Source organism: Eulemur rufifrons, chromosome 28 (genome assembly GCF_041146395.1).
Source record: "Eulemur rufifrons isolate Redbay chromosome 28, OSU_ERuf_1, whole genome shotgun sequence".
NCBI lineage: Eukaryota > Metazoa > Chordata > Mammalia > Primates > Lemuridae > Eulemur > Eulemur rufifrons.
Genome location: NC_091010.1, coordinates 22,929,062 through 22,941,099, shown reverse-complemented (window position 1 = coordinate 22,941,099; position 12,038 = coordinate 22,929,062). Strand labels below are relative to the sequence as shown.

General features: G+C 35.1%; 1 protein-coding gene across 4 annotated transcripts in view; it reads left to right on the top strand.

The window, feature by feature from the left end:
- Positions 1-9,207, top strand: part of VPS26A (VPS26 retromer complex component A) — a 35,378-nt gene extending 26,171 nt beyond the window's left edge. For all 4 annotated transcript variants that reach the window (XM_069460020.1, XM_069460019.1, XM_069460022.1 and 1 more), the window contains exons 6-9: positions 1,599-1,705; positions 3,949-4,017; positions 5,967-6,109; positions 8,352-9,207. In XM_069460020.1, coding sequence (XP_069316121.1) covers positions 1,599-1,705; positions 3,949-4,017; positions 5,967-6,109; positions 8,352-8,465 — 433 coding nt within the window. In that variant the 3' untranslated portion in view covers positions 8,466-9,207. The remainder of the gene's footprint in view (positions 1-1,598; positions 1,706-3,948; positions 4,018-5,966; positions 6,110-8,351) is intronic.
- The last annotated feature ends 2,831 nt before the right edge of the window (positions 9,208-12,038 follow it).

The following is a 12,038-nucleotide window of genomic DNA, read 5'->3' as shown; positions in this document are numbered from 1 at the left end:
TAGCCATAAAAACAGCATATATAGTATTATAGTATTCCATTTTTGTAAAATAATAATGTATTTAAATATGAATAGAAAAGAGCCTGCCATGATATATACACCAAGCTGATAACAGTGGTTATCTTTAGAGGATAAATTATGTGTTTACTATATACAGCTCTGTTATTTGAATGTTCTATGACAAGTTTATCTTCTGTCTATTCAGAAAAATGTTTTTAAAAATAAAACATTATGTATCATTATAAATATAACTACAATACTGTTATATCTAAAAATATTAATAATTCTTTACTATCTTCATATATTCAGTGTTCACATTTCCCTAATTATCTCATAAATGTCTTTTCTCACATGATTTGTTCAAATCAGTATCCAAACAAGGTCCATATATTGCATTTGGTTGTTTGGGTCTTAAATCTCTAAGTTTTCCCCCTATTTTTTTCATTAAACTTTATTTGTTGAAGAAATAGATGTAACCTGTATTATTCCCCTCCTACACATTCTTCTGTTATGTGATTTTTTTATTAGTTATCACTCTCAGGTTTATATCACTGAAAATGTGATAAGTATGCCTTCAGTGTCTTAAAATTATATTGTTTATAAAATTATCAGATAGTTTGGGCCCTAAAACTTATCACTGAAGCCTCTCTTTAGACTAACACAATTGTATTAATCAACTCTTAGGATATTATTTTGAGATCCAAACCTGGGAGGAGGCTAAAAAGTCCTCTAGGTATTATAGGGATTCCCAGGTTTAATACCACATCATTTCAAGGTACCTGGGAATAGTCTTTGAGTTAAAACTCAAACCTATGGAGGTAGCACCTATTAATTCTCTCTCTGTAGCCAGATGATTTACATTAGCTGAACTATTCTTTCACTTAGAATGATAATGATACTACACTCTCATGTAGAGCTTTTAATGTTGAAAAATATCTTTATACACCAAATAAATATTTCAAGTACAAAATTTTTTTTTTTTTGTGAGACAGAGTCTCACTCTGTTGTCTGGGCTAGAGTGCTGTGGCGTCAGCCTAGCTCACAACAACCTCAAACTCCTGGGCTTAAGCAATCCTTCTGCCTCAGCCTCCTGAGTAACTGGGACTATAGGCATGTGCCACCATGCCCGGCTAATTTTTCTATATATATATATTTTTAGCTGTCCATATAATTTCTTTCTATTTTTAGTAGAGATGGGGTCTTGCTCTTGCTCAGGCTGGTCTCGAACTCCTGACCTCGAGCGATCCTCCCGCCTTGGCCTCCCAGAGTGCTAGGGTTATAGGCGTGAGCCACACACTCGGCCCAAAAATCTTAATTTTCCATTAAGTGCTTAGGTTCTCTGGAAACTAAGTTAACATTTAAGTAGGACCAGCAATTAATCAGGCTAATTATTCCCTCTGAGGTATATTGATGGTCAAGTTTCAGTTATTAGCATAGTGAAATAAGTACTTTTTTGAAAAAAGGGGACATTAAACATGTGAATAGTGAAAATGGTAATCTTAAATAATTATTATACTAAAGTTAGCTCAGTCTTTCAGGACATGTTTCACTCTTTTTGTTTAAACTGATATTTAATAAGATACCTTCTTTCCCAATAGATATCATTTAAAGGATGTGATTGTTGGGAAAATTTACTTCTTATTAGTAAGAATAAAAATACAACATATGGAGTTACAACTGATCAAAAAAGAGATCACAGGAATTGGTAAGTTGAATTAAAATTCCTTGTTTTAGTTGAAATCACAAAATATTATTTAAACTGTCAGTAAGTTAATCCTTTTTTAAAAATTAATTTTTGAATAGGTAGTAAATTCACATGGTTCAAAAATAAAGTGTAAAAGACTAAACAGTAAAAAGTGCCCTATTTCTGCACTCTAGCTACTCATAGGTATTTATAAGTTTTAAAGTCTTTCTAGGTGATTATATAAGTACGTATATATTATACACACCCCTTTTTACTTAAATGGTGATGTATAATACATATTTTGCTTTTTCACTTAACAGTATATCTTAGAGATCAATATCACATCAATGTGTAGAGTATTTCATCTTTTTTATAGTATTCCATTTTTTTGATATACTGGAATTGAATCAGTCCACTGTTAGTGGACATACAAGTTGTTTCCAGTCTTTTGCTATTACAAATAATGCTTTAATTAGTAATGTCATTTTGCATGTATGTGGACATGTGTGCAAGATAAAATCTTAGTGGAATTACTAGGTCAAAGGGTATATTTGTTTATAATTTTGTTACATATTATCAGTTTGTTCTCTTTAGGAATTATGCCAATTTGCATTGGTATCAGCAATGAATGTAGGAAAGCCTTTTTTCTCCCATATTCTCACCAGCACAGTGTTATAAAAACTTTAAGCCAATCTCATGGATAAGGAGGAAAAAGTACTCCATTGTCATTTTGAGATTTTTTTTTTTTTTTTTGAGACAAGAGTTTTGTGCTGTTGCCCCCAGCTAGAGTGCAGTGGTGGCACCATAGCTCAGTGCAACCTCAAATTCCTGGGTTCAAGTGATCCTCCTGCCTCAGCCTCCTATTTTTGGTAGAGACAAGGTCTCGCTTTTGCTCAGGCTGGTCTCAAACTCCTGACCTTAAATGATCTGCCCGCCTTGGCCTCCCAAAGTGAGCCACCATGCCCAGCCAAAATCTTTTGTTATGGATTCTTCCCCTCCCCCCAGCTTTATTGAGCTATAATTGGCAAACAAAGGTTGTATATATTCAAGGTGTACAATGGGATATTTTGATAAATATATACGTATGTTGTAAAATGATTACCACAATTAAGCTAATCAGCATATCCCATTGTAGTTTTAATTCACAATTTTCTCATTCTGATTGAGGGTGAGCATCTTTTCATGTGTATAAAAACTATTTGTATTTCTTTTCTCTAAACTATTCTTATCTGTTGCTCCATTTTATATGGGACTATTACTCTTTTCTTACTGATTTGTAGAAACTATATTTTAGAGAAATCAATCCTTTATCTGTATTAAGAGTAGCAAAAATTTTCCCCAGTTTGTCTTGCCTGTGGTGGTTTATGCCATATAGAGGTTCTTGGTGTTTATATAGTCAGATTTATCAGTTTTTCCTTTTATGGCCTCTGGGGTTTGTACCATGGTTAGAAAGGTCTTTTTCACACTGAAGTTCTAAAAATAATTTTCTGTGCTTGATTCTACTAAAATAATAAATTGTGGTTTGGGGGTTTTGTTTTGTTTTTTTTTTTAAATTTTAATTCATTTGGAATTTGTTCTGATGTAAGCATGAGGTATGGATCCAGCTTTACCTTTTTCCAGATAGCTGACTAGTTGCCCCAATATCATCTATTGTTTCATCACTACTTTTTAATTTTATTTAGCATATAGATTTACTTTGTCCCCTTTAACTTTGTTCATTTTTTGCTCAAAATAATTTTAGGCAATACTTTTTAAGAATTTATAATCAGTAGGCCATGCATGGTGGCTCATGCCTATAATCCTAGCACTTTGGGAGGCGTAGATGGGAGGTTTGCTTGAGGCCAGGAGTTCAAGACCATCCTGAGCAAGAATGAGACCTGGTCTCTACAAAAAAATAGAAAAATTAGCCAGGCATGGTAGTGTACTCCTGTAGTCCCAGCTACTCAGGAGGTTGAGGTGAGAGAATTGTTTGAGTCTAGGAGTTTGAGGTTACAGTGAGCTATGATGATGCCACTGCACTCTAGCCTGGGGACAGAGGGAGACTCTGCCTTTAAAAAAAAAAGGAATTTATAATTATAAACATTTGTGATTTCTTAAGTTCTATGTTTCTACCTGTTAGTAAATTTAAGTGATTTTAAGATACTAAAACCAAACTTCAGCTTCCAATTTGTTGTTTTAAAAGAGATTGTTTAAGCTTTTTTCTAATTATAAAAATTATATGCTATTATAGAAAAATTTTAATATCATTTATATTGTGGCATTAGGACCCAGTACCACAACGGAAACAGAAACAATCGCCAAATATGAAATAATGGATGGTGCACCAGTAAAAGGTAACACACTTTTCAGTTACTTCTTTGTGTAGTGCAAACAGCAGTGTTTGTGGTGTTTAGTTTGTGTTTATTTAGTGTGAAACTATTTGTGAATTCTTAAAACTATTGTTATAATGATGGTTTTTAAGGTCATCTTTGTATAGCTGCTAAGAAGACTGCAATCGTACTTCCTATTCTGAAATAAAGTTTAATTTTTCACTCAGTTTAAATTTAGAATTTTTTTTTTTTTTTTTTTTTGAGACAGAGTCTCACTCTGTTGCCCAGGCTAGAGTGAGTGCCGTGGCGTCAGCCTAGCTCACAGCAACCTCAAACTCCTGGGCTCAAGCAATCCTCCTGCCTCAGACTCCTGAGTAGCTGGGACTACAGGCATGTGCCACCATGCCTGGCTAATTTTTTCTATATATATTTTAGTTGTCCATATAATTTCTTTCTATTTTTAGTTGAGATGGGCTCTCGCTCTTGCTCAGGCTGGTCTCGAACTCCTGAGCTCAAAGGATCCACCCGCCTCAGCCTCCCAGAGTGCTAGGATTACTAAATTTAGAATTTAGATAAGACAGTTGTGTATGTGTGTGTTTATTATATACATATAGATAGAGTTCTGAATTTTTAATATCTGTATTGTCTTCTGTTATAATAGTTCATCTTTGTAAATCTTTTCTCTAATGCTGACCACAGATGCAGTATGGCTGAGCATTAATTCCTGTGGGATTTTGGAGTTATTACAGCCCCATGAGAAAATAAGCAGTTCCATTACTAGATAATTTACAGTGTCTGAAACAATGAAGCCAGTATTTATCATGTTAAATTTATGTCTTTGGGTTTTTCTCACTGTTTGTAATTACTTCAGAAAGCAGCGAGTATTTATTGAGGGCCAAGTGTAGATGAGCCATTGTAATCTCAGGTGCTCGAAAGCTCCTTACCACTCTTTGAGTTAGGTGGTGGTTCCATATTTTGCAGATGAAACTGAGATGTAGGGAGGTTAAAAAACTCACCAAAGGTGATACAGCTAATCATTGCAGAATTTAGGTTTGAGCCCAGTTCTTTCTGACTCCATGACCCATGTATATATATCCTCTTGTATAATGCAACATTACTTTCTAAAATTCCAGTAGCCATAGATTTTTATGTAAAAAATATTTTTACATAAAATTTTTATATCAAAAATATTTTTACATAAAATTTTTATATCTTTCAGCAAATATATGTACATGAGAAAAGTATTACATAAAAAATATTCAAAAGAGAATGTGCATGTAATTACCCTTGGGAAAATAGAAGCAATGACAAGCTGAATGGCAGTATTTTTGGTAATGAAGGAGTATCATCATTCTGTACATGTTTGTTGCTTTGGATGTATTAGTAATAAGGATTCAAGAGTTTATATACATGATTAGAAATTATGGTAAACTTCATGAAAGCAGAAAATAACAACTACTTATATAGCACTTACCTGCTGGCAACTGTTCTAAGTTCTATATTAACCCATATAGTCCTTACAGATTCCCTGTGAGCACTATTGTTATTCCCCATTTCACAGATGAGGAACTCGAAACAGAATGGTTAAGTGATTTGGTCAAGGTCACACAGCCAGTGAGCGATGCAATTGAGATTTGAAGCCAGGCATTCTGGCTTCTAGAGTAGTTCTCATCAAGGAGCAACTTGTTTGGGGACATTTTTGGCTGTTATGACTGGGGGGGTGCTGCTGGCATCTCGTGAGTAGAGGCCATGGATGCTGCTAAACATCCTACAGAGGATAGGACCTTCCCCACAACAAAGAATTATCCAGCCTAAAATGTCAGTGCTGCCTGAGGCTGAGAAACCCTGGTCTTTATGCTGTACCTCATGAGAGAATAAAGCATTAGTGTTTATTCTATAATGCTTAGTCCTAAATGTTATGTAACTATATTTAATCATCTTTTAGAATTAAATGGAAATTCCTTTTCTTTCAGGTGAATCAATTCCAATAAGACTATTTTTAGCAGGATATGACCCAACTCCAACAATGAGAGATGTGAACAAAAAATTTTCAGTAAGGTACTTTTTGAATCTAGTGCTTGTTGATGAGGAAGACAGAAGGTACTTCAAGCAGCAGGTATGGTGCTACCCAGGCTGGTATTTTGTTCTGTGGCAGATCTAGAAACACCTAGAAAGCTTGTTTCTAAGCTTTACTGTACTGAGCAAGTGGGAGTCAATAAGTAAATGAAAATACGGAGGGTATGATAAAGAAGTAGATGAGAATGGAATTGTGTTGTGATCATTCTGCAGGACTCAGAATAGCTATAATTTGTCAGGGCTTTTATTTTTCTCTTAAAAGTTTTGGGTTTTTCTTGTTGTTTTAAATAAAAACATCTGTTTGTTTAAAAAAAAAAAATCAGGCAATAAAGAACAAAAAATGAAGTAAAGGTCATTAGGAATTCTACCACCATTGTGATTAGTTTTCCAGACAAATTTGTATATGTGTGTTTAGATCATATAACATGGGTTGTTCTTTAATTTGCATTTTTACTCTTATTCTCTTGAATAGCTTTCTCTTGTCAGCAAATACAGATCTCCATTATCACTTTTTTTTTTTTTTTTTGAGACAGGGTCTCGCTCTGTTTCCCTGGCTAGAGTGCAGTGGCGGCATCATAGTTCACTGGAACCTCAAACTCCTGGGCTTAAGCAATCCTCCTGCCTCTCCCTCCCAAGTAGCAGGGACTACAGGCACATGCCACCATGCCATTTTTAGTATAGATGGGGTTTTGCTCTTGCTCAGGCTGGTCTCAAATTCTTGGCTTCAAGTAATCCTCCCACCTGGGCCTCCCAAAGTGCTAGGATTACAGGTGTAATTACAGCGCCCAGCTGATTATCACTTTTAATGGCCTTATTTACTTGATAGATTTTTTTGCTTTTAACTTTTCCCTTATTTTATTTTCTTGTTTAAAGACAGGGTCTTGCTGTGTTGCCCAGGCTGGCCTCAAACTCTAGGGCTTAAGTGATCCTCCTGGCTCAGGCTCCCCAGTAGCTGGGGCTACAGGCATGCACCACTGTGCCCAGCTCATTTTTCCTTTATTAAACAATTCTGTTATGAATGTCCATGAGATGACCCAATTCTAATACTTTTTAAATATAAAGTATTTATCATAAAATTTGTTCTCATTTGAAAATCAATTAAAAACCTTTGCTGAATTTTGAATGAAGATTGTCATTAGAATGGCCTTTTATATTCTGAATCAGATTAATAAATACGTATTTGAATGTCAGTTGAGTGTTCAAAGCTAAGTTAGAAATTATACTGCGCTAGAACAGAAAATACTGTGAAGAATAGAAAAGCTACTTTTTATAAACATGATTTGTCCTCCAGGTCTTCACATTGCAGATATGTGGAAAAAAAAAATATACAACTAACAGAAAACTTAATAGTTTGACAGTAATTTAGAAGAGAGAAAACTTACTCTTGTAATGCTGCCACATGCTGTATAATTAAACCTAGGTAATTTATAACTCCAAAATAAATAACATGATACTTATACAATTTCAAAATCAATTGCATACCATGGCACTGCTGGAGTAAGTGTATTGTTTCCTATGGGCACTCCTTTAGATGTTTAAGTTCTGATATATTGGCTAAAAAAAATCCCAGCCAGACATGACTTTATGAGACAAATGATTTTAAAAATTTAGAAGAGAAGAAGATCTCAGGATGAATTGGTTAGGGTAAGATTTAAATAGGCAGAGGAACAGGGATTTGAAGACTAGGGGAAGATGCAGGGCATGTTTATTTGGAGCGCATTGGAGACTGAGAGTAACTCAGTTTGGCTGGTGGGAGAAAGGGGGATATTGTTGGTAAATTGAATAAAGATTATGGAGGGCCATGAATACCTGTTTGGAGATTCATCCTGGAGGAACTAAGAACTATTGAAGACCAATCTAAGCAGTATTTCAGAAGATTAACCTGATAGTGATAACAAGGGATTGATTAGAAAAGAGGTCTCTCAGGCAAGAGAGGCTGTGAACCCTCTACCAGAAAGCTATTTTAGTATCTAAGAGACAAGGGCTTGAATTTGGATGAGGGCAATGGAACAGAAATCAAAAGACAGATTTTGGGAATTCTTTAAAGCAGTAATAGCTAGGACTTCTTGCCAGATTGGATTGGTGGTGGTGTTATGCATGGGTGCTTGCGTAGGGAGCACAGAAGACAGAAGGGTAGTCAGGAATCAGAAAAGATGAAGGCTTTTGTAGGGAAGAATTTAATTTCATTATGGTTAAAGGTGAAGTGACAGTATTTCAATGGAGAAAATTTAAGGCATCATAGAGAATACTAATTTGTTAATATCTTGCATTTGTTTCATTAGGAGATCATCTTATGGAGAAAAGCTCCTGAAAAACTGAGGAAACAGAGAACAAATTTTCACCAGCGATTTGAATCTCCAGAATCACAGGCATCTGCTGAACAGCCTGAAATGTGAACTGAATAGGAGAAAAAAAGAAAAACAAAAAGCTCCTATAACCATTGAGATTAAGTTCAGCAGGTTAAAGATGGTTGCAGCACATAGGGGGGAAAAGGCCAAAATTCCATATATATTAGTCTTCCTTTATATTATACAGTGCTGCATTTATTTTATGATATAATGAAATGTTCTTCATGTATATACATTTAAAAAAGTGCTTTCTTTGAAACACTGGAACTTTCTTAAGCTGCCTTTTTTTTTTACTGCACACTTTGATTTGATGATAAGCACTCAGATATGCATCAGCATAAACATTAAAGATTTTCATGTAAGTAGGCTGGTATTTGTAATTTTGCTTTTTTCTGCATAATGTTAATTAGAAATCCTTTTTTTCTTCCTTTTTATGCTAATGATTACCTCTTATTCTCTACATGCAAAAAATTAAATATTTTGTGTTTAAATAAAATTAGAAAATCTGAGTGGCCCTTACATCCTGCAAAGATTGAAAACATGGCATCTCAATATTTTTGAGAACTACATTTGTTTTTACATAGGTGTTTTGAGAAATGCATACAAAGTGTCTCACTGTGGGTGCTTCTGAGTACCATTCCATGGCTTCCTGAATTTATCTTCTTTGAAGTCTCCTCCGGTATGAATATTAAATTTTTTCCCTAAGGGATTAGGTGGCATGTCATTGTGGCTGCCTTTTTATTTTATTTTAATGTTTTGCCATATTAAGTCACTGTTTTGCTACTACTTTCCAGTAGTGCCACTGTATGTTTTCTGCAGTGTGGAGTTGACTTATGTTGGCATTTTAGAATTTGTAAAAACTATTTAATTTTTCTATAAATACTTTGAAATATACATATATTTCAATTTAAAGAATCTTTTTGCCATGGGAATGCAAATATCATTTTCTTCACAAATTTGTTCTCTTTACTTTTTAGGGGAAAATTTGGGGAAGGGGGACCCAGGAGGACCTGTGAAGCATGTAGTTATCTAGATCTGGACAACTTCATGTTTATCTAACTGGAACTTTGGCTAGTTCAAACTCATATTTAAACATCACCCAGGCTTTTAATTTTTTAAACACTAAATTCAAGTCATTTGTTTAGAAGTCTCTAAAAAAGGTTGCAGTCATCCGTTCATATGCATGGAGTCTGATCTCAAATACACTAAATGTGGAGTGTGGGAACCAAAATGAAGCCTGCTGTATGGAAACTACTTTAACTTATAGTTCATTGGTTTTTGTACCAATATTTTTTATACTCTTCAGCGCAAGTTTTGTCAGTTAACCTTACTTTATGAGTAAGCTAAATAATCCAAATTACATTTCTTTAATCCTGTTTTACTACTATGGCACTTTGATAAAATAGTAACAAGTTCTTTACTGGCAAAACCTTCCATGTACCATGTGCTGGAACATCTATTTTAAATGTGGATATCTATGAATGGTAATGTTTTCCTTCATGTAAGTGCCTATTCAGAGTTACAAAATTTTAAAATGCCAAATATTTTCATGGTCACTTGCATGTAGTAATCTAGAAAATATTCAAAGAGATTTTGAAAACCAATTGTATTTAACCAGCCTCAAATTGTGCAACATGATGTATAATAAAGAATTTGAAACAGAAACTGAGCTTGCTATTTGAATGATTAAGATAGCTCTATTCTCGGCCGGGCGCGGTGGCTCACGCCTGTAATCCTAGCACTCTGGGAGGCCGAGGTGGGCGGATCGTTTGAGCTCAGGAGTTCGAGACCAGCCTGAGCAAGAGCGAGACCCCATCTCTACTAAAAATAGAAAGAAATTATATGGACAGCTAAAAAAAATATATATATATATAGAAAAAATTAGCCGGGCATGGTGGTGCATGCCTGTAGTCCCAGCTACTCGGGAGGCTGAGACAGGAGGATCGCTTGAGCTCAGGAGTTTGAGGTTGCTGTGAGCTAGGCTGATGCCACGGCACTCACTCTAGCCTGGGCAACAGAGTGAGACTCTGTCTCAAAAAAAAAAAAAAAAAAAAAAGATAGCTGTATTCTCAAATCTCTTTTCATTGTTAGACTTACAGTTGAGGATAGGATTGCTCAGTAGTTGTGGAAGCTATAATTTTGACAAGTTTTTATAAATATTACTGGTTTCAATTTTAAATTAGCTATATAATGGTTTTAATTAGCTGGCCTAAAACACTGTTATACACAGGATGCTTATTCCCTTTGCTCAAGACTTTCCGTTACATAGCCAATTTGAAAAATAAAAATTTGAATCAGTATTTGGTGATTTCAGTCAAAAGTCAGCCAGTGAATTAGAAATAATAAACTGAAAAAGAAATTTGTGTCTTTAATAAAAAGTACAATGTCTAATAATCCAGTGGTTATCAACTCTAGCTACATGTTAGAATCACCTTAGGAACTTTTAAAAATAACCATGCCCACCCAGGTCCTACTCAGACCAATAAAATCAGAAGCTGAGGGGCCGGGACATCAGCATTTTTAAGAGAGCCACCCAGGGTTGAGAACCACTGATCTAAACCACTTAAATTCTTATTTCTCTAACAAAGAATTTTCTCTTTATTGTTTTGGTATTGTTGAGGACAAAAAACTTTTCCTCTATCCTCTAGTTTGAGTGCTTGAGGGCCTGCCAATTAAACTATAAGAGACATGCAAGAGAAAAGACTGATTCAATCACATGCCTATGCGAGTTCACAAAAATGTGACTCAAAGCGGTGGGTCGAATTTGTGGCTCATATACCATTTTAATAGGTGAAGTAGTGGGGAGAAATGGTACTTTTCAGGAAGACAAATGACTTTTAGGAAAGATAAATGGGCCTTTAGGAGAACAGATGGGAGATGTTAATGCTCAGGATAAAAGTCAACCTTCCCTGGTTGGTCCTGGTAAGAGGATTTATGACAAATGGAGTTCTTTTGAGAGGCTGGGCTTTTAGACATGTAAAAAGATTTCAAGAACAAAATGCCTTCTGCTCAGAATAATGTTTATGCCTCAGAGGTGTATTCTGGATCCCCTTTAATATAGATGTAGTAGTTGGAATACTCAATTCTAATTCTCCTGTGGGTCAGTAAAGTCTAACAGGTGGGGAACCTTCGGCCTTATAGCGAAATGTGGCCTTCTAGGACCTTAAGTGTGGCTTTTTGACTGAATCCAAATTTGCAGAGCAAATCCTCTTATTAAAAGGGGTGCAGCAGAGAAAGATGAAGCTTTCTTGCCTCCTTTGGTGCTTAAAAAAGAATATTGAAAGAAGGAGGCAGGTTCCCCTATGCTATTCCTTTTATATTTACTTCAATCTGTTGAGCATGTATAAAGGTTCCCTTCAGGGGTTTATACTAGTTTGGACTGGAACTTAACATTTTAAGTTTCCAATCAGATAAAAGCATAATGAGGAAAATGTGTACCCTTAAGATATCCTTTTTCTTTTTAGTCTTGGGTCTTTTATGAGCATAATTCTCTTCATGTCACTCCCCTATCTAAAAATCTTTTAATGGCCAAATTACTTCCAGGATAAGGGTCAAATTCCACTTTGCAAAATACACCATCAGCTCCAGTTATGCCAAACTCCCTGAATACTGCCCAATCTT